Below are 24,072 nucleotides of genomic sequence, written 5' to 3' on the forward strand. Positions count from 1 at the left end.
ACAAAAACACAGCTTGATAACACATAATATAAAACACCCAAAATGTGGTAACAGAAGTTTTTTTAACATTACACTAAATTCACAATTATTTGTATTTGTAATAGCAAAAAGCAAAGAAAGCCCCACAAGTTTATATTTTAAAAGATACTACTTTGATAATGTATGAACTTCAGGCTTAGTATAAAAATAGCTGAAATTTCAACACTGGTGGTTTCATACCACACCTCCCTGTTTCTCAGCTTGCTTTATAATCCAGGTACTTTCTTAACATTACTAACTTTCAGCCCAGAATGACAAAGATCTGGAAACTCACCCTAGAGTTCACAGGTTACTAAATCACCTTTAAGAAATGCTTCATCAGGCAGTCTCCTAGTTGGTAAATAAATGCATCCCTGGAGAACTGTCATTAACCCTTTGATCTGGTTTGCTAACTACACGATTAAACTAATTATATTGCTGTTGGCATTGCTAAGAAAGGATTTCCACTGTCTGCAATCTACTCAAAGAAGTAAATGAAATTAAGTACACATTCTTAATATGATCTTAGTAGTCTTTAATAAAACCACCTCCATAGATAGCATCCATTTCCTTTCATAATTATGCAGTTCATTTTACTTCACCGTGGCCATGGCCAAAATAACTGGATTTTAGTTATGAATAATCAAACTAGTTTGGCTTAACTACTAAAGCTTTAAACAGTGAAGTGTCAGTAACAACAAAAATATTAATAACTACATTTTAGTTCTTATAAAATTATAGTTTTTCCCAACATATTTAACTTTTTTCCTAAAATAATTTAAGCTCATATTTTTAAAAATCTACAATGAAAATGAAATGTTTCTAAAACAAAACTACAAGCCATAAAGAGGAAAAGTTTAAGATTAATGAAAGTGTTGTAATGTTTATACTGTGATAATTAAAAAAAATGCATTTATAAAGCTATTAATTCACCATAAGATTTTATCAGCCCATGTTTGTTACATTCATTAATCTTTGTGTAAGAGTATTGTTTTCCTAAAAGGCATATTTCTTGTAAAAGACAACAACAACAACAACAAAAATGGGGTTACAACAAGATTATTCCTAGTGACTACTGTGACAAAATTGGGTAAGTAGGACCCCTTTAAACTTCCTTTAATTAGGTTATACCATATGAAATTACTGATATGCCTTTGATCTACATAAATGGCAATATGGTTCAATCTGATAGGCTAAGAAAAAATTATCACAGATATTACAATTAGTATTAATAATTATTATTAGAAATGTCTACATAATTTCAAATGCACAGAACTGACAATGCAGAGAAAATATGCATTTAAGTAACCCAAATTAAATAATTCCAGAGTAGAAAACAGCACACAACCATGTAGTAGGACAGTGCTGCTGATATTTATTATAAACTACACATTCCCATTTGCCAAATCTAGAGTTATGGAAGAAATGCTGATAAGCAGTGGACTGGACAACTATGTGAGTGCTTCTAGAACTTGGTAATGTCTTCCACTTCTATCTTGTTGGCCCTACATCAGGTTTTTAGTAAGTACTCAGTGGGAACTAAACTTCCCATTGTATAATCTGCTATTTTTGACTACCATGTCAAATTTGCCCCAGAAGTTGCAGACGTTTTTTACATGCCTTTTCACTGAACTTGGTGCGCTAATTAATATTACAGCACAGATGTCTCATTTGCACATATGGCAAAGCTCAGAGGAACTTCATTTGTGTCTTACATGTTTCATTATACAAGGAATAAGGGTCCATTTTGCATATACAGTTTGTAGAAACTTACAGTAACAATGAAAACATACGCCCCTACAACTAGACACACTCTAGGATCCTTAAAATCTTTCAATTCATGGGATCAACAAATATTTATATTCTATTTAAAGGAAGAGGTAACACACTTCTGAAGTCAAACTCTGAATGATTTCCACAGCTTAAGAGCTACATAAAACAGTACTTTGAAGTGGCTTACCTAGTTAGTAAATTTTAATGTGTCTAAGAATCACCTGGGAATCTTGTTAAAATGGAAGTTTTGATTTAGTAGGTCTGAGGTGGGACCTGAGATTCTGTATCTCTAACAAGTTCCCAGGTATGGGCTGCAGATCATACTTTTAAGCAGTGAGGTACTAAATGATTATGAATTCCAAATCTTCATGACTCCTTAAACACTCTGGTACTATATAGTTAAGGAATATGAAAATTCAAAAAGACTAATTTCCAAATAGGAGATAAAATGCTGAATTAAATGCAAAGCAATAAGATAAATATTCCTTAAATGACATGACTCTTAAACATAAATTTTGTTGAATTAGAGGGTGAAAATATTTCTGGCAATATTTAGTTTGAATTTCTCTTAAAATCAATTCATAGCTACATAACAACTTACAATCTCTTTCTATACTAACTCTCTACAAATAGACATAATATACAACTAATACAGATACTCAAAATACAGAGCCAAGTTAAGCTCTGAGAAAATTCTTGTATAGAAACATAATTCAAATTGTGTTACTAATATTGAAAGAAAAAATAATCTGATTCATGCCAATATACCCTCTATTCTTTCTCTTTTACATAGTAAGGTATATGTGTGGCCTTTAAACTCGACTCAACTTCAAATGGTGCTTTTAAAAACAGAATCAATCCAATAAATAAAGTTCATCTACAGAAGGAGAAGCATTTTTTTTTGAATAAAGCAAAACACCTTATTAAAACCAAAGAACATATCTGAGGCTCAGGGCCTCCAGGGGTGAAAAAGGAAAGCTACACAGCAGGTCGGATTACAGCTGGATCACTCCGCCAACACTCATGACTGCAGAAATTACAAAAAGAGTTTTATCCCCCAGGAAAACCTCCTGAAAGCTTCACACTCTCCCTCAAGTTAACATGCCACTTGAAACAACCCATGACAGAGCCACAAAATCATAAATCTTAGAGCCAAAAAGGACTAAAAATATGTAATTTTGGACTAAAAAGGTATCTCTTCAATTCATATACAAACTAATTAAAACGAACAGAGGTAAAGTAACCTAAGACGACACACTGGTAGAGGAGACCAGAGAACAGCGGACTCGTCCACCTCCTGATAGATCATATGCTTTAAGGGGTCTTTCTAAACAAAACAAAAAATCTAGTAACAACTGAACATGTATTATAGTTTTAGGATTTAATTTATACCCAAGCTTTCATTTCTATTCAATGGTAAATATTAAAGGCCCTCTCTTCGACTCAAAAAGCAGAAATGTGCACATATAAAGCGGGAGGGAAGATCCTGCAGAGATCAAAAGAATTCCATGACCACATCTCAGGAAAATTACAAAATAAATCATTCCTTACTTTATCATTACTTCAAACTAGAAATTATGCCTTTTGGGTTTATACTCAATAGATCTGAGAGAAAATTACTTTATTTATTCCAAAAAGGACATAAGGTAGCATACAAAACTAAACAAAATAGTAAATTACACTAAAAAGCAAAGGGAAAACAATGCAGAAGTCAAAATGAATAGGTCCGAACTGGATCTCTCATTTGTTACCATGCTAATACAACAAACCTACACTTTATTATGAAAATTGCAAGCAAAATACTAAATTCATGGTATAAATTCAAATTTCATATGTATTTAAACTAAAATTATATTAACATCTTAAAACTATGAGGACAGGAAAATTCCTTCTCACTTCTTATGATCACCATATCAAGGAGAATGACTGCTTCAAAACCTGCAAATAAGATACGTGCGATGTGAAAAATAAGTCTGAATAATAAGATATTTATATTTATTAATGAGATATGTTTCTCTCAATGCACAATATTTAAAAATTGAAGGAATTTTAAGAGGGAAGTAAAACCCATACTGTTAGAAATGAAAAAGCTGAAGCCGAAAATATTTACATTAAGAGGTAGCAATTCAAAATAATATAATCAAAAGGTCCTTAGCACAGTGAAGCAGCTGAACTCCAAATTTATTTTGGGCTCAACTGTTACACTGAGGGTCTCAATTTGTTACTTTATTTCATATCCTTTAATTTCTCCACTGGTTAAATGGAGAAATACAGTCTTTTCAAAGGTATGTTAAGCATCTGTGAGTTTATGCTTATTTGTGAAAACAATACTACTATGTAAGTCTTAGTCAGCAGCTGGATTCTGGATTTCCTCTTCAAAGCAGCCTTTAGAGTGAGTCACATGTATACAACAGTAGCAAGTATGCATTACCTTCAAAGATTTTGGTTACCAATGAAAGGTAAAGTCAAGGTAACTAAGGCTCTTACGTTATTTTAAAAACTGATCTTAACGGAGACTTGACACACTAAGTTTTAAAAATACTTTTTTTTTTTAAGATTATACTTATTTATTTGACAGAGAGAGTAACAATGAGAGAGGGAGCACAAGCAGGGGGAGTGGGAGAGGGAGAAGTGGGCTTTGCAGGGAGCCCGATGCAGGGCTCGATTCCAGGACCCCAGGATCATGACCTGAGCTGAAGGCAGACGCTTAACGACTGAGCCACCCAGGCGCCCCAAAATACTTTCTATGACTTTGTTCCAACTGTGTACAAAACGACAATTCACATAATATTAGATTTCTCTTTCAAATATTAAATTAAAAAAAAGACGTTCTGGCAAAAATTAACTTTATTAAGAAAAATGATATTTATTTTTCAGTCTGAAAGTCTTTTATTACAAAACTGATAAAATAAAAAATAATTTAGTTTAACAAAGTCATAAGTAATTGTTAAATATGATATAAAAGCTTAAATCACCAAATGCTAAATACTAAAAATATTTCCTAAATTTTTGCACCTATTGCTAAATAAAATAATCTAGGTTCCCCTATATGCCAACTATATAACCACCATAACACTACAGTAGGGTTAAGCATAAGTTTTCCCTCTGTTTAATATAATGATGTAAATAATATTACTTGGTTTTTCACTTTTCAAATTCTTATAGGATTTATCACAACATTTCACGATTTATGAAATACGACCAAATTCAAGATTATTTCAAGGTCTTAAAGTAGCTGAAAAAAGTGGTAAAGGTTAGTAATAAATGCTTTTAAGCCAGTTCTTAATTGATTTTCCTACTCATAACACTACTTATGTCTGAAGCATCTGGCATGCTTATTTGAAAAAGTAAATAAGAATAAACAGTAAGCTCTATCATTTAATCCTCACAACACCCTATGAAGTAGGTACTATTACTACCCGACTATATAGAGGAGGAATTGGAGGCACAAAGGGCTTAAGGATACAGAGTTAGTGGTAAAGCTGGCATTAGAACCTATGTACGTAGCCTGGTCCCAGAATCCATATGCTTAACCACTATGCATATTACTGGTACCCACCTAGACCCACTGAATCAAGGATGAAATCTTGGAAGATAAAACCCGGGAATTTTCATTTTTAATAAAGGCATCACATTACTTTTACACTATCTAAAGTTTGAGAACTAATGACAAAATTCTTGGAACAAGTGGCACAGATATGGTTAGTCCCTTTACAATACACACAAAAAAAATAAATCCAATCCAGCATTTGAATATCTATAGTGTACACCTTAAATAAAGGTGGGATAATTATTTTCTTAAACTGAGGTATAGATATTAGGTGTACATGTAAGTAAACATGGGTTTCTCCTAAAGCAAATAGGCAGACAAGGTTAATTTCTAGCTTTGAAAAAGTAAACAAAAACACTGCCAAATTAAAAAGTAGTTGAGGTCAAAATAGGATTCAATTTTTTTATTCACTAGGACTTAACAAAAAATAACTTCATAATTTAAACCCTCAACACATTTCTCCCTCCACATGTTTAAATCAATTTAAAGATGCACTGGTCCTTCGGCAAATAAGTCAGGTTTTGCAGGATCTAGTATCTATCCACCAACAGCTTCATTATTTTCAGCAATAAGATATTTTAGGATAAATACTATGAAGAAAATCTTCCAGCTAAACTTTTCTATAAAGTATTTTTATGTTTAATACTAGAAATGTGACATTTAAAGAACCTGGATAAAATGAGTAACTTGCAGGGGCGCCTGGGTGGCTCAGTGGGTTGTGTCCAAATCTTGGTTCCAGCTCAGGTCATGATCTCAGGGTTGTGAGATCGAGCCCAATATCAGGTTCCAAGCTGAACGTGGAGACTCTCTCTCTCCCTCTCCCTCTGCCCCTCCCCCCTCCAAAAATAAATAATTTGCAGAATCTGAGGTGCTAAATGACATACTGCTAGAGCTTTTGGGAAGGACATAAATTTGCTTCTGTATTATATAATAATCAGTTTCTTACATGTGGGGAACTTCCAAATAATGAAAGAAACAAACTACATAGAAAGTTATTTTGAAAGGCAAAACTATAGGTTTTGTCTGTAACAACAAAGTTTACTAGTGATTAATACTGTCTTATCTCCTATTCTTTGCTTATTTGAAGCAAATGACCTATTTCCTTGGAGACAGCTGTCAATTTTCTTTATGAGTAATACCATGGTATTCATGTTATAAATTAGGCATAAGAACCACAGTTCTCATAAGCCTATTCCCCAACCTAGGCATGCACATGCGCGCACTCACACACACACACATATTCTAGGACACCTTAAGAAGTAGGAAGGGGATTTTATTTAAACAGTTCAATTTGATAAAATTCATAATTTCACCTTAAGTTTCTGAGAGTGGTAAGCAAATGATCAGTAACCGACAAAGCATCACTTAGTACTGTGCCTTTCTAACTTTTTGCTCATGACCCCATGGTCAAAAATGTACTTTACACTACATGCCAGTAAAATAAACACAAGATCAAAAACCAAAGTTTCATAAAATGATATTACTTTTACTATATCTGACACACTCATAATTTCTATTTTAACTGTTAGCTTAAAAAAGGAATGATGATCATGTAATCCACTAGATTAATTTCATGCCTCACTAATGAATACCAGTTTGACATTTTAAAAACACTGTCTATGCTGTCTATGCCACTTATTACATATGAAAGTCCATCCACTAAGATAGGAATGGAGACAAATATCAACAGCAGGCCAGATCTGTTCTGAGATTTAAATTCCTGGACCAAATATTTTAAGGGATTGAGGGGGAAAGTGAGTGAAGGAAAAAAGCAAAGGCTGTGATGATATCAGTGACAGAATGACAATATACTATTAAAAGTACTGAGTAAGAGGTACAAGCAATGATTAGAAAGGCAGGCCTCCAAATAAAACAGTAAACATACATTTTCCACTAAATATCCTGTAACCAAGGTTATATTATATAAAATGATTTTGTAGAAATGTTTGTAATTCATTCTAAGAATGTCATTAAAAATATTCTATCCTAAAATACTAAAAGAAAATGTCTATTTTCTTTCACTGCTCATTTAAAAATATTAAATTTTTAACGATGTGTAACTTCCATAAAAGCACTTCCAAAACTAAGATTTTTACTGAAAAACAGATCTGTCTACATTTTTGAATATATGTATTAAACTGACATTTCATATTATCAATATTTTCATAGTTATTACTCCTTTATTTTCTTCTTGACTTGAGACTGACAAAAATTCATTTTAACATCACTTATTTTTTGGCAATTAAGTATTAGGTTATAAAACTTTTGAAACTGTATTAGCCACAGAAATACAAAGAAACTTTTTAAAAAGGGGTCATTTGAAGAAAACACATCTTTTATGAAATAGAAAATAAAAGTATTATTTAAAATGAGATTCTCTGCTTGTTCTAGTACCAGCTACAAATGAAAAACTCTTCACATAATAATATGGCAGTAAGTATACTTTTTCTTTTTGCAGAAATGTTTAAAGACCATTCAAATAAATGTTACTTAATAGTCTCTCTGAAGTTCGTATATAGCTAAGAGTTAAAAGATTTGTGTTTTAAGTTAATAAGTCTACCATTTCTACAGTGTCCAAATAAATGAAAATAAATTGCTCATTTACAAATTATTTACAAATTATGATTTGTTATTGGAAGACTTTCATGTAACATTTACTTTCATATATTGTTATATAAATATTTATATTATATTTATAATATATAGCATATATTCTATTAAACTACTTCTACAAAGAGATTTTTGGCTATCAAGAGACAAAAACAGAGGTAAAATATTTTGAAACATTAGATTAAATCTTAGCTATGCCTTGCACTTGAAGGGAAAAAAGTCATAGATGGAAACACTTCATTGAAAGTATGTGTGTTACAGTGGGATTTAGCCAATCTTTTGAGGAACAATATAAACAATAAAACAAAAAAATTAAACTAAAAATATTGAGACAAAATTGAAACATTTACCTGAAATTCTGGTACAGTAGGTGACTTTGTGACAGTTTTCCTCTTCTTTGTGATTGCTTTTTTAGATATGGATTTTTTTCCTTTCAAGATTAAAAGAGAAAAGCTTCATAATACTGTTTATAGCACTTCATTAACAAAAACCAAATTACATAGAACCTTGAAAGTTAAAATATAACTAACAGATGGCTGTTAGTGAGTCAAATGAAAATGATGAATCAAAACAAGCCCCAGTAAAAGCAAACATTAAACTATAACTACGTAACATATTAACAAATGCGGTTTCTTTACATATGAACCAAACTATCAAAATCTGTATTGAGTTGCACGGTATCAGAATTTATTATAATAAGATTTGGCAAAAAAAGTCACATTACTACTGCCCAGTTAAAATCTAATTCACAACTTAAAATGAGATTACATAAGAAAAAAAAATCTTACCTTTTAACAATGACTTCCATAGTCAGGAACTTGTATAAAACTCTACCTTGAAGACTACAGTCTAAAGCCAACCTAATGTGAAAATCCTCTCAGCAGCTTAGGAAACAAGGTTTTTCTATCCCATTAGCTTTGCACTCACCTAATGGGCTGCCTTTAAAGTATTCAATAACCAGTTTTAAAACAAAATAAAAATCTTCCTTTAGAAAGTATGTAGTCATTTGTGCAATCAGAAAACACTGGGGAAAATAAATCCACATTCTTAAAGAAATCCAATTCGCACCACATACTGAAGTGTATCTACTCTGTGTATTTAACATGACAAAAGATACAAACATGCACATACTCTCTATTTTTAGAAAGGAACATCTTACAGTATGTTTTGTTTCCACTTGCATTTAGCAAAATCAATTAATGAACTGGTTGTTAATTATTCAACAAACATGAGATACAGGGCACTGTACAATTTATGGGGACAGCAAAGAATTATAAAATGGAAATCCTGTCCTCCCGGAACTGAAAATCTATGTAAGGGAATAAAAAATTAAACAGATACTGTATGGTGACTAACATAATATAATAAAAAAATTAAAAAAAATTAAACAGAAACACTTAAAAGTTAATTTTAGTTCACAATCATTACTAAGCTAAAATGAGCTTGTAAGTTACTATTTTTTCGGAAGGGAAAATGAGTACTTAAAGCAACTCTGCTCAACATAATCTCTATTGCTCCTTTCTAAATATTTTCCCATATAGATATTATCTTCCATGCAACCATTTGATTGCAACATTTCATTCAACTTGTAGGCACAATTCCAATTTACAATATAATTGTATTTTCTCCTGTATTCCTTTTTAACCATATCACAGAACTGTAATTTGATTATTTCTAACTTTTAACTCAATAAAAAATGCATGTATACTGTGCCTGAACTACTGCAAATTGTGAGTTGCTGAGGTGGATTTTATTGTCTTTTTCTAGTAAGTATCAACCTGCTGTCATTTGACATTTACTTTAAAATAACCTAACATATCCATATTCCTCATCATTGTTATTTGTTTCTGTGCTTGCAAAGAACCTATACCACAACTAAAGTTCTACAAAAATAGGTAAGTGGGTGGTTTTCTTAACCAATATTCAGGGAGAAATGATTAATTCTTGGTATCTGTATAGCTAGAGTAACTGATTTCTAAACTGGGTGCAATAGGTACCTCCCAAAAGGTCTCATGAATTTCGATAGAAGAAAGCTTTTCCTCAGTAAACTATCTTTACCATTTTTTAAAAGTTCATAAGAAAAGATTTAATGGCCTTACTAAGTCTGGGAAAGCTATAAAAACAATTTGAAGGAGATGAAATCCTTCCTTAACCCCCCCACTCACAGCACTGCTCTAATTAGCTTTTTAAAAATTATTAGATTTGGTGTTTATCCATAAGCACAACAAGGTCACCCTTGGTATTCCCAAAAAATTTCATACTGTTCCCACATAGGCACTAAACTCAGGCACTAAATTTTCAGTTAACTCTAGAAGTCACTTTTATTTTAATGGATTAAGCAACCGAACTGGTTACTGGGTATTTCCCTTCACCACGTCATTAAGATACTTAAATGTGATTAAGTAAATGGAAGTAGTATTCTGTAGTGGTTTTAAGCTTGGGTTTTGGAACTAAGCTACCTGGGTTTGAATACCAGTTCTAACCACCTAGTAGATGCAAATTGCTTTATTTCCTTGCGCAGTTTCTTTATCTATAAAACAGGGATAATGATATTACCTACTTTCTTTGTGAAAATAAAAGGAATTAAAACACATAAAGAGCTTACTACTGTTAGGCACATGGTTAAGTGATCAATGTTAACTGCTATTACCTGCCTTAGCTAAGCCATGATGATAAGGGTCTAAACCAAATATTATCGTTTACCTACCTTCTTCAAATTCTTTTAATTTATTCCTTTTCTTAGTTCGTCTTGCCCATAAGTCCTCTATGATACCACTCTACTTTGTATGTGTATTAGTGTAACACTTACACAGTATTATAATGATCTGTTTGTTTCTCATTCTTACTAGGTTGAATTATTGACAACAGAAATCACATTATTCATTTTGTATTAACAGCATTTTTTTAAAAGATTTTATTTATTAATTTCACAGAGAGAGAAAGAACATGAGCAGGAGGAGCAGCAGAGGGAGAAACAGAGCCCCCGCTGAGCAGGGAGGCTGATGTGGGGCTTGATCCCAGGTCCCCGGGATCATGACCTGAGCGAAGGCAGATACTTCACCACTGAGCCACCCAGGCGCCCTACAGCATTTTTTATATAGAAATTATGAGCAATGATTCTTAATTAGAAATATCTTACTTTTCAACAGAAATTTCAACAGTCTGGAGATAGGAAAAGGAAAGCAGGTAATTGTTCATAACTCTTAGGGTCCATCTGAGTCCATTTTTTTTTTTAAACAAAGAAAACACTGACAATAATTTTTTACACATTTTCCAAAGAGTTTCACAACATGACCTAGGAGCAGTAGTAAGAACGCTAACATTTATTGAGACTCTATTATATATCAGACACTTAGCAAGATAATTTACATAAATTATCTCAACTAATCTCAAAACAACCCTCCAAGGTAGGCAATACCTCATTTTAACGTGGAATAACTGAAGATCAAAAGGATTACTTAACTCAAGCAAGCACCATAACCAGGGATTCTAACTCCAAAGTCCAAGTTCCTTCCATTATGTAATTCTACCTCTCGGAAAATCATGGTTACCATTTGACTCCTACCACACGCCAGTCACCATGTTAAGTACTATGCACTTGGTATTCCTTTTTTTTTTTTTTTTAAGATTTTATTTATTTATTTGACAGAGACAGCCAGCGAGAGAAGGAACACAGGCAGGGGGAGTGGGAGAGGAAGAAGCAGGCTCCCAGCGGAGGAGCCTGATGTGGGGCTCGATCCCAGAACACCCGGAACACGCCCTGAGCTGAAGGCAGACGCTTAATGACTGCACCACCCAGGCGCCCCTGCACTTGGTATTCCAATTAATCTTTTAATGATTACAGCAAGGTAGATATTACCTCATTTTTCACAGATAAAGAAACAGGCTATCAATACGTAAATAAATTGACGGAGGACTTTTAGCTAATAAGCACTGAAACAGATATTTGCACTAGATCTGTCTCACTTCAAAGCTGTGCTCTTTTTTATGATAAAATATTGCATTCTTTCAAACCTTCTGCAGGAATGTAATCTGATTCTGATTGATTTCAGAACATCCCTTTGATTAGGTTTAGAAAATTTGCATGTACTATTAATATCTTCAGTCTACACCTCATAAGAATTTGAATACAAATTTTCCTGTATTCTTCAGTAAAAATTGGCTCTTCCGTTTTATTATACAACTTTTAAAATGGAGCATGGGATACTACAAAACCACATAGCCTTTATCTGGTAATGTCTTTTGTTGCAGGGCAAGCTATATACAGGGCAAGTTACATACTGCCCCCCAGTGGGCTTCTGTTCCTGTACCACATGCGTGATCATATTCCAGGTCTTTACCCCCACTGCCCTGAGTCACCTGGTCCCATAAAACAGAATACAATTCTCAGATCTAGGACTGTACTAAAGTCAGAAGTCAGCTTAAAGCATATGCAGAATTTCAACACAATTCTTTGACCTAAAACATAGACATGGTCAAAAAGTGAGTGTCAACTTGTACCTGGAAAATAGATAAGGAAAACTTAATACGGCTTGGTAATTAGTGCACCATAAGGAAGCATTTTTAAAACTACGCTGAGAACAGCTTGTAGTAAAGGAAGCCCAACTTGAGAGAAAAACAATATAACTAAAAATGTATTTTACATTATAACTTAGGCACAGAACTCTAGTCTTCCCGAATGTGCAGACATACTTCTTCACTAGAAAAATGAAGATTATCATCCCTAATCCAACACCTCTTTCCTCAGTCTCTTATTCCTCATCTTTACCCTTCTCCTTCACCTGCTTTCCCTGCCTGTCTTCACTCTTTGGCTCCTTGAACTATTCTATTCAGAGACTTCCATTTCAAAGCCCTCCTAGATTTGGCCTTCCCATGTTTAAAAATTATCCTAACGGGGCCTGCGTGGCTCAGTCAGTTAAGCAACTAACTCTTGATTTCAGCTCAGGTCATGATTTTGGGGTTGTGAGATCGAACCCCGAGTTGGGCTCCACGCTGCTAAGCGCAGAGTCTCCTGGAGATTCTCTCCCTCCCCTCGCTTAAAATAAATAAATCAATCTTAAAAAAAATTATCCTAACACATTCACTACTTTCTCTGTGCTTTCATTTTAGGAACCATAGCAAGTGAATGGATGCTATCACTGTTAAAAATAAAATGCCAAGGGCATTTGTATTATTAAATAGTGAATCTGGGAAGTACCTGGAATGTGAAATCATAGAAGTGGAGTCTAAATTTGACTTTTTATTTACTAAGTGTGCATGTCTTGAGCAAATACTTATATTCTATGCAAGTTTCTGGAGTGTTGTATCTCTAAGTAAGCAATTCGACCTTAACAAAAAACTGATTTTCCTTCTATTCTTCTTGCCTATAAGCAAATTTCTCATCATACTGGTAATTTTTTAACACTGTCATATAATTTAATAACGGCTGAACAACTATTTCTTTTTTTCTCCTTTAGCTTAAATACTAAATCAGTTGCTAGTTATTGCAATAGCTTTCTTGAATCATTTTCTTCTGTTGATGTGACAGAAAAGTCATATAATCATTCCCAACTGGATTTAGAAATTTCCTCCTTCCTAAACTTACCTTCGACCCCTTCATCGAAACCCTGCCTGTTTCTTTTTATAGCTCTTTAATGGTGCAACTACTCTGGAAGATCCTTTCTCCTAATCCTGCCACTTATTAGCTGTGTGACCTTGGACAAGTTAGTAAGCGTCTCTGTGCCTCAGTTTTTTAAATCTATAAAATCCATATATGGAGGAACAATATCATTTAATGGAGATTTTATGGAAATTAAATGAGAAAATATGTATGAAGGCTTAGAATAGTGCCTGGTATATAGTTAGCATTATGAGTATTAGCTTTAGGAGGGGAGAGTACCAAGCATTAAAATTAAAGGACAAGGTGTTGTTCTATCAATTCTTTTATTCTCTTGTATCTTGGCATCTTGAGTTGGTCCTCTAAAATTTTTCCCCATAAAGATACTCATAGTTAGGTTCTACAGTGTTAGCAACAAAAAATGGTAAAACCTTTTACAGTAATGGGCCTGGATGTGATCAAATATTGTAGATTAAACTGCTGTCTCAGTTATTCTCTATATAGGAGCTTATTGCTTTTTAATCATTATGTCTTACTTTAAGCTCATTCCCTGCACTGGGCAACTGGTGCAATTATTTAAAATAGCATCAACTGTCCAGAAAGAGATCACCCCAAATTGGCATATTCTTATCATTCAAAGAGCTTTTAAAACCTCAACTTTGCAACTTTTTCCTTAAGTTCTTCTCTATGTCTTTCCTTTTTCAGTGACACTTTTGCTCATATTAGTAACAATTTTTCATCTATTCAATTCCCATTATTCTTCAAAGTCCTTTATCCTCTGTGAAACTTTCTGAGACTACCATAGCATACACTGACTTACCCTCCATTTGACCTTTTATTCTGTTTTTATTACACACTTAACAATTATTAAATTATTTGCCACTTTTGAGCCTCAGTTTATTCACTTATGAAAGAATAACACCACTTGTCTTACTTATTTTAATCAGTCTAGAGGAGCCACCATAAAATGATCTCATTAAAAATAATGACCAAATGAGAAGGGGGGAAAAAACCCTCCAAACCAAATTGGTTAAAATGAATAACTTAAAACACCATAAGCTTTTTTTTTTTTTTAAACAATTTATGTACCTTTAATCATCTTTGCCTATTTTTTCAGGTTTTATAAAAAGTCCTTTACCTTTTAAAATCTACTTTATTTCGGCCAACTCTACTTCCTCTACACAACCTATAACAGAATATTATTGAAAACAACCAAAATGTCCAATAAGGTTGGTTAAATAACTACAAAATACACACAACAGAATCCCATGCAGTCATTTAAAATGATACTGCAGAAATCTATTTATCACACAAAGATGTTCATGGTATATTGTTATGTGGAAAAAAAATAGATTGTAAAATGGTATGTACTAGTCCAATCCTACTCAAAAATACAAATGCTTTACAAGGATATAAAAGACACATATTAAGGGGTTAATCTAGTTATATCTGATTAAACTATATTATGTGTGTTCATTTATTTATTCAATAGATTCCTAAACAATGTGTTGGTCACTATGCTATAAACAGAGGAGAGACAAGAATGTTATAAAATAGAGGAGAGACAATCATCAAAACAATCTAGAAAGAAATGCAACCATTATAAATAAATTATTTTATTATAGAGAAGTTATCTGTGCTATAAGCAGGCATAACGGAATATTCTCATGTTTTTCTATTCTATAATGTTTCTAAGAGTAAGAAACAGGCTTAAATAACTTAATAAAAATGAATAAAAAAAAAATTAAGAACCAGAAAGAAAACTCTGAAAAACAGGTAAAAATGCTTAAAAGTTGCAAAACTGCCTCACAGTGCTCTAAAAGTATCAAATTACTCTCAATCTGTCTTTGTACCTTCTACTAAAAATTATGTCCCAGCTACTAAATTTAGAGATTCTACCAAAAATTAAAGCCTGTAGTAATCAACATAAGATGGACATTAACCAAAGGTAGAATTTAGTTCATCCTAAGTGAAGGTTCATGGATGGCACACCTTATCTCAAAGCATATTCTATAAGAATGCTATTACCTGAAGAAAAGCTGTGTATTCAAATAAACTTGAAAAATACTAGGTTAGACAAAACTAAACAGTTCCTTTTCCTCAAAACTTCCCAGAGTCCTTAAAACACAGACCCAAAATCACCTATCCAAAATCACCTATCCACAATTCTGAAGTCTAAAAGGTTCTCAAAACTAAAGTTTTAAAAATAATTTATATGGCACCAAAACCTGGTATGAACTGTTCTGAGGTTCTTTATAGTCTTCACCTCATTTAATCTGACCATTCACACATTTTTCTGTAGAAATTATGTGTTTCCTTAGCGGCTACCCCAACTCAACATATACTTACTAAACATATACATCATAATATCCTTCTATAAAGTGATGAATTCCAAAACACATCTGATACAAGAGTGTTTTTTTTTCTTTAAATGCACTGTGTACCTGTACTAATGCACAACGTGAATCTATCAGAGGAGCATTTCCACATTTTCCAAACTTGTCACCAGGGAGCTCACGTTTAAAAAGAGCAGAACAGATGGGACGCCTGGGTGGCTCAGCTGGTTAAGCGGCCGCCTTTGGCCCAGGCCACGATCCCATGGTCCTGGGACTGAGTCCCACATTGGGCTCCCTGCTCGCTGGGGAGTCTGTTTCTCCCTCCTGCCACTCCCCCTGCTTTGTGCTCACTCTCTCTCTCTGACAAGTAAATAAATAAAATCTTTAAAAAAAAATAAAAAAATAAAAAAATAAAAAGAGTAGAGAGGAAACACTGGATTAGGGTTTGCCCAAAACTGACTATAAAAAGTCACAATGTCTCCTAACTAATAACAGAGCCCAGGGCAAAGTCTCAGAAAGACAAGTGTACTGGAAATGATATAAAACAAATGTTTTTTGTTGTTGTTATAACATTTTATGTGATGCTGTTCTAACAGTATCTGGTAAAGAAAGAGAATGGGCATATGCTTACCCAGTACTAATAAGGGAGAAAGAAACTGTTATTTGCCAGATTCAAGAATTTTTGTTACTAAAGACTAACTTCCTAAAATTTGCTCTGAAGATAAAATTAGAAAGTGTATATGCTAGTGCATTATTTTCTTTTATTTCATCCCTGTAAGTTTTCTGTACCCACCTAAATAAACATGCTTAGGGAGGGTACATAAGTACCTGCTGAATTTGCTACTGAGTTTTTTTCACTCACCTAAAACTGGACATGAAACTCCCACAAATTTTCTCTCTGATCTACAAATATTCTGAACTTCCATTTAAAAAAATGTAGCAACACTTTAATTGCTTTAATAGAAATTCCCTTTAATCCAATGCTTAGCAGTTAATATTTTTACTCTGCTATTGGTATAGTCTGTATAGGAGATACATCAATATCTACCCCTGTAAGTCAAAATTACCTTTGAACACATGAATAGTAGGTCATGAATAAACACTTAATAAAAGGTTTCAGGTGCCAATGATATTAATAGAACAGTAGTGTATACTTTAGAACTGGAAAAATAATTCCAATTTAAAACTATTATTTAATATTTTAGAAGCTAACAATTCAAAAAGAACTTGCCAAATCAATCAAACTAAATTTATATAGCCTAATGGGTTATAAGTCAAAAGGCTTATTTCTTAAAGTTACTCTAAAAAACTGCAGTATTTCATCACCTGGGTCAATGTAGACCACTCTGCAATTTTCAGTTTAACAATTTATGTCTGTTCTTAATAGTAAATTCTATGCTTCCTTATCAATGATACATTACATACATATTTTAAAATACATTTAATTGCATTTATTTAAATAACTAAGGTATGATAGCAACTATATCAGCTAAACAAAATTCAGTCCCTCACTTGCCAACTCATTATCAAATTATTGTCAAATTTTAATTATCCTTTTTACTGAGGGAAGACATAAAAAACTGAAATCCACAAATAATCACAATAAACCACAACTCATTTTAGTAAACAATTCAAGTTTTTCCCAACCAGGCAACTTTTATAACTTTTTAATAAATGGAGTTTATCATCTGCTTTTATCTCACCTATCTTCTTGACAAACAAGACATAAACTGATTAAAAGGCAAACAAGAGGAAAAGCAAAAACACCTGACTAATGAAAGATAGAGCAACCAACCATCAAAGACTTTACAGAATTTTTTTGTTATTGTTTAAAGAGACTTATAACAAAACACAGAGTATTTAAATTTGATGTAAGACAAACATACAAATCCTCTTACAAAAATATGTTTCATGTCCTATTATTTAATTTTTTTCCTTGCATTTCACAACATTTTTACTGGATATGAAAATACATACTGAAAACAGAGTGCTAAAAAATATATGATGTGGGAAAAAACTGAAACCCAGAAAGATAATCTGACTTGCCTTGGTTTAAGTTGCTATGCACTTTATTATAGTACTGGGAATGATATCTCCTGATATCAGTGCTTTTTCCATTACACTGTACTGCTCTTAGCCTGGGGAAAAAAAACACTTCTCATAAATGATAGGAACCATTACTTATGGAGAAACTGGTCCAGAGAAATGTAAAAACATAATGTCAAAAGATTTTCAACTGAAAATTAAATTAAAATATACTACACCAGTATTTTTTGTTAGTATACAAAACCTCTTCTGCTCTGGGTTATACTCATGTGGAAGAGTATAAAACTTGACCGCTTACACACACACACACACACACACACACTCTCTCTCTCTCTCTCTCCATTCTGTCAGTCAGAGCCTTCCATGACACATAACTGGAAGCACGCTTAAATGTAATCCTCACCCATTTGTGTTAGAGCTTACCAGATTTGTGCTTCTTGTGTTTTGCTTTCTTTTTGATGATCAACAACTTATTCTGGATCTCAGGTTTGTAAGATTTGAATGCCAGAGAATGAAGACTTTCACGCTTTCTCTGTAAGTTTTCATTTAAAACATCTTTCAATTTCTTTTTTTTCTTTTTCTTCTTTTTTGCCCTCATTTTTGTTAGTTTGATTTTCTTGTGACTCTGCTCTAATAGAATGTCCTTTACAACTTTGTGGCAGTTAATTTCTGGATGATCACTGTGACTTCCATTTACATGTATTTGGCAGGATTTTAGAGCATTTTCTTTTAATGGACTGGGTTCAGGCTTTACTCTGGAAGCTTCACCGTATTTTTCTTGATTTTCTATAAACCTTATTTCGCCTGGACTAAGAGGCTCTCCAAAGCCAGTAACTTCCCCTGGACTCCCTGGTTCCTCTAAATTTTCTTTATAACAATCATTTTTTTTAATTTCACAGGGCCTGCGAATTCTAATTTCACAGCTGGATTTCACATCCATTTCAACAGAGATGTCATGATTATCCAAGTTCATTTTAGCAGAAACCCAAGTTGCATCAAAATTATGTTCCTGTTCTTTCTTGAAGCCAGAGGAGGGCAGGCCTCTATTACATCTATGTTCTCCATTACTTGTACTAACATAGTCACACTTCAGTTTCTCCAGTTTAATCCGAGGTACTCTTTGTATTTTAATGGGTGGAACTGGAAATTCTGGGGCCTGAAAAGGTCTCTGTTTATAAATCCGTACGTCTGCACCACAGAACTGTGGAAAATGCACATAAGCATTCTCTAAATAATCATAACCAAGGATAACTTCCCTGCATTCGTGAATAGGCTGTCCAAGTACAGCATCTTGAACTTCTTTCTGTGTTTCATATACAAAGTCACAGAGACCCTTAAGTAACCACACTTTCTGGTAAAAAGGCAGTTCATGAAAAGGTTTTTCTTCCAATGGGTTAACTTCTCCAAGAACTTTAAAAAACTGAGGACATAACCCAAGCTTTTCGGCACAGTTATCAGGATTTTCAGTCTGCCCTACAGCAGTATACCACTGCTGTACTTTCTGTCTCAGTGCTGCTTCCCAGGTCCTATAAGGCAAAGTAGGTCTTCGATGTAAGGTAGGTCTGCGATGAGGAGGACTTAACAGAGAAGTCATTATTTTAGAAAGGAAAGCATTACACTGAGGCATCAGAAGACAACGTTCCAATTCATAAAAGACTATTTCTGGCAAATTGAGAATTTGCTGGGCTAAACAAAGAAAATGCCCAATAGCTGGAATTTCCCACATGGTCTCCATACAAGTTGGAGCTGCTTGAGCTAATAGTTTTCTTTCCCATTCTTCTATTTCCTTTTGACTAGCTTCTTCTGCTTCTTTTCTTTCCTGCTCCCGAAGCCTAAAGAAAATTTAACAAATTATACTATTAGTAAAATAGAAAATACCATAAAATACTACATTTTTGGTGTCATATTAACCTTTAGATAACAAGGCAGCTGGCTGTTCCAGTTTTCAGCATCAGTACAAAGCGTCCCATTAGATGTACCATTATTTTTCTTCAGATGACAAAATACACATATAACTTGACCCTGGGTTTTATCACTGACGTTACTACCATCCAAAGTAAAATTCTTCAACTTATGATGTGTATCAACTTCTATGAAAAAAACACACACACACACACAAAACTTGAGCATATTTACTAAACAAAAGCAAAAGTTTACTTTCTAAAAGTAATGTGATGTCATATAAGAGATATAAAGATATTTACAACCTTTGACTCTGTAATTCCACTCTTAGAAAGTTATACTAAGATTGTGTCTGTCAATGCACCCCAATGTTCATAGCAGCATTGTCCACAATAGCTAAATCGTGGAAAGAACCGAGATACCCTTCAACAGATGACTGGATTAAGAAGGTCTGGTCCATATATACAATGGAATATTACTCAGCTATCAAAAAGAATGATTTCTCAACATTTGCTGCAACATGGATGGCACTGGAGGAAATAATGCTAAGTGAAATAAGTCAAGCAGAGAAAGACAATTATCATATGATTTCTCTCATCTATGGAACATAAGAACTAGGAAGATCGGTAGGGGAAGAAAGGGATAAAGAAAGGGGGGGTAGTCAGAAGGGGGAATGAAGCATGAGAGACTATGGACTCTGAGAAACAAACTGAGGGCTTCAGAGGGGTGGGGGTGGGGGAATGGGAGAGGCTGGTGATGGCACATATTGCATGGTGCACTGGGTGTTATACGCAACTAATGAATCATTGAACTTTACATCAAAAACCAGGGATGTACTGTATGGTGACTAACATAATAAAAAAACATTAAAAAAAAAAAAAAGACTGTGTCTGTCAGTGTTAACTGTTCAGTGTTAACTTTTAGCCATATAAGAAAAACAAAATTATAAATAAATTAGAAGTAGAACTACCCCTACAACCCAGCAATTGCACTACTAGGTATTTAACCAAAGGATACAAACATAGTGACTCAAAGGGGCACATGCACCCCAATGTCCATAATAACAATGTCCATAATAGCCAAACTATGGAAAGAGCCCAGATGTCCATCAACAGACGAATGGATAAAGAAGATGTGAGATAGATAGATAGATAGATAGATAGATAGATAGATAGATAATGAAATGTTACTCAGAAATCAAAGAGAATGAAATCTTGCCATTTGCTCCGACGTGGATGGAATTAGAAGGCATTATGCTAAGCGAATAAGTCAGAGAAAGAAAAATACCGTATGATTTCACTCGTGTGGAATTTAAGAAACAAAACAGATGAACATAGGGGAAGGGAAGGAAAAACAAAATAAGATAAAAACAGAGAGGGAGGCAAACCATAAGAGACTCTGGGATGGGAAAATTGGGTGATGGGCATTAAGGAGGGCACTTGAAGTAATGAGTACTGGGTATTATATGCAACTGATGAATCACTGAACTTTACCTCTGAAACTAATAATACAATATATGTTAGGTAAATTGAATTTAAATAAAAATTTAAAAAAATTATAATAAAAACAAAAATGCATAAAGGATCTGAACTGACATTTCTCCAAAGAAGATATACAAATGAACAGTAAGCACATGAAGAGATGTTCAACATTATTATCCATTAGAGCAATGTAAATCAAAGCCACTATAAGATTTATACCCACTAAGATGACTATAGTAAGAGAGATAACAAGTATTGGTAAAAAGGTGGAGAAACTGGAAATGTCTAGCAGTTCCTCAGAAGGTTAAACATAGAGTTATCACATGATCCACCAATTCTACTTCTAGGTACATACCCAAGAGAAATGAAAAGATATATCCCCACAAAAACCTGTACAAGAATGTTCAGAGCAGCATTACTCACAATAGCCTATAACAGAAACACCCCAAATTTCCATCAATTGTTCAATGAATAAATAAAATGTGGCATATCTGTACAACAAAATATTCTTTGGCAATTAAAAAAAAAACCCAGTGCTGATATATGTTACAACATAGATAAACCTTGATACTATGACACTAAGTAAAAGCAGCCGTCCAGAAAAGACTACATTTGTATAATTCAATTTATACAAAATGTCCAGAAATCTAGAGAAACAGAAAGTAGGTTCATCGTTTCTTAGGACTGGAGAGCTTGGTGGAAATGGAGAATGATTGGTTTTTTTGTTTTGTTTTGTTTTGTTTTGAGAATGACTCTTAATGGTCTTTCTTTTTCCAGTGATAAATGTTCTAACACTGACAGTGGTCATGGCTGAACAAGGCTGTGAATACACCAAAAGCAACTGAATTTTACACTTTAAATAGGTGACGTCTATGGTGTATCATTTAAATATCAATAAAGCTGCCAAAAAAAAAAACATATAAGGTTTGGGAAGGAGAAATAACAACAACAACAACAAAGGAAGGAAAATATAATAATTTATTTTACTCGTGATTTTTCGAGAGAACTGTTCCAAGATATGACTAATTCCTGGGCTCTAAAGGAAAACTGAGGCATGATGTCTGACACTGGCTATTTGTCTGTACTATCACACTGTAATCTGCAAAACAAATTTACAGTAAGAACACCACTTTGGCAATATCAGAACTTTCTCTTTTATGGAACAAGCCTACTTTTATATTTTTGGCTGAGGGATTACACTATAACTACCTTGATATCACAGATATAACAAATTATCCAATCAAGTAGTCCTGGTTCATTTTAAACAATTAAAAAAAACTTTCATCCGTGATTTGACATTTATGCGTATTGATTATATTTGAAAAACTGTTATGTATTCTTCATAAAATTCCAATTTTTTTCAAATGTGCTTATAGTTTTGAAGACTAAACCTTTTACTAAATGGAGGTACTGGTGGGCTGGTAGAATCTGGCTTCCTAAATACAAAGCTGGGACTCTGAAAGCCCACACAACCAGTAGAAGGGTATACCAGAAACAACAGTCCTTTCCCCTGTCTCCAACTGGGGGGCTGTAAGAAAAATTATCTTCACAAAAGAAGTGGCAGATGGAAAATAAAATAAAATTTCTCCTAAGAATTTGTACCTACAAGCTGACTCTCACTTGGATTTATTGCCTACATTCACATTTCTGGGTGCTTGGAAAAACATCACACTAAGAAACAAGTTTAATGTGGTCTCATGCCAAATTTGTTGTCTGGTACTCAAACAGAAAAAAAATCCAATCTCTAAGGAAATGTAACTTACACCTAGATCTTAAAAAATCCCCACTGATGGGGCGCCTGGGTGGCACAGCGGTTAAGCGTCTGCCTTCGGCTCAGGGCGTGATCCCGGCGTTATGGGATCAAGCCCCACATCGGGCTCCTCCGCTATGAGCCTGCTTCTTCCTCTCCCACTTCCCCTGCTTGTGTTCCCTCTCTCGCTGGCTGTCTCTATCTCTGTCAAATAAATAATAAATAAAAATCTTAAAAAAAGAAAAAATCCCCACTGATACAGTGACAAAAACTTAGTTCACAAAGATTAACAAAATATAAAGAGAAATAAGGTACTATGAGGGACAGGGGAAAAAAAATCTAGTCCCTCAAAACTTTAGAAACAGGAATTACAAAGCATACAAAACACAATGCTTAATAAAAAGAAACTGAAAACATGGGTTAAAAAAAAAAAGCTAGGGGTGCCTGAGTGGCTCAGTCGTTAAGCATCTGCCTTTGGCTCAGGGCATAATCCCAGGGTCCTGGGATCGAGCCCCGCATTGGGCTCCCTGCTCTGCTGGGAGCCTGCTTCTTCCTCTCCCACTCCTCCTGCTTGTGTTCCCTCTCTCTCTGTCAAATAAATAAATAAAATTGTAAAAAAAAAAAAAAGGCTATAAAAAAACAACAAAGCAGTTGTGAAAAGGAACTAAAGAGAACTTCTAGATACGAAAAATACAAAAATTAAAAGAAAAAAAATTTACAGCTAACTCCTCAACAGCAACAATTCAGGCCAATGGACAATGGAATATAGTTAACATACTTAAAAAATAACGATCAATGTAAATTTCCATTCAGAGCAGAAATACCTTTCAAAAATGAAGAGAAAAATAAAAATATTTCAGACAAAAACTCAATATTTGTGATGAACAGAACCCCACCTAAAGGACATTCTAAAGGATGTAAATCAGATGGAAGGATAGTCATCTTTGCCTGAAGATCAGAGAAAGGAAAAGAGTAAAAAAGTGGTGATATATAATCTATACAGTCATGGT

The 24,072-nt window shown here is 33.7% G+C and overlaps 1 protein-coding gene across 3 annotated transcripts in view; it reads right to left on the reverse strand.

Moving 5' to 3' along the window:
* The window catches only part of KIAA2026 (KIAA2026 ortholog), a 142,454-nt gene that overhangs the window by 42,574 nt on the left and 75,808 nt on the right, over positions 1-24,072 (reverse strand). For all 3 annotated transcript variants that reach the window (XM_034663832.1, XM_034663831.1, XM_034663830.1), the window contains 2 exons: positions 18,353-19,761; positions 8,302-8,381 (listed from right to left, as the gene is read on the reverse strand). In XM_034663832.1, coding sequence (XP_034519723.1) covers positions 8,302-8,381; positions 18,353-19,761 — 1,489 coding nt within the window. The remainder of the gene's footprint in view (positions 1-8,301; positions 8,382-18,352; positions 19,762-24,072) is intronic.

This window comes from Ailuropoda melanoleuca, chromosome 7 (genome assembly GCF_002007445.2).
Source record: "Ailuropoda melanoleuca isolate Jingjing chromosome 7, ASM200744v2, whole genome shotgun sequence".
Classification (NCBI taxonomy): Eukaryota; Metazoa; Chordata; class Mammalia; order Carnivora; family Ursidae; genus Ailuropoda; species Ailuropoda melanoleuca.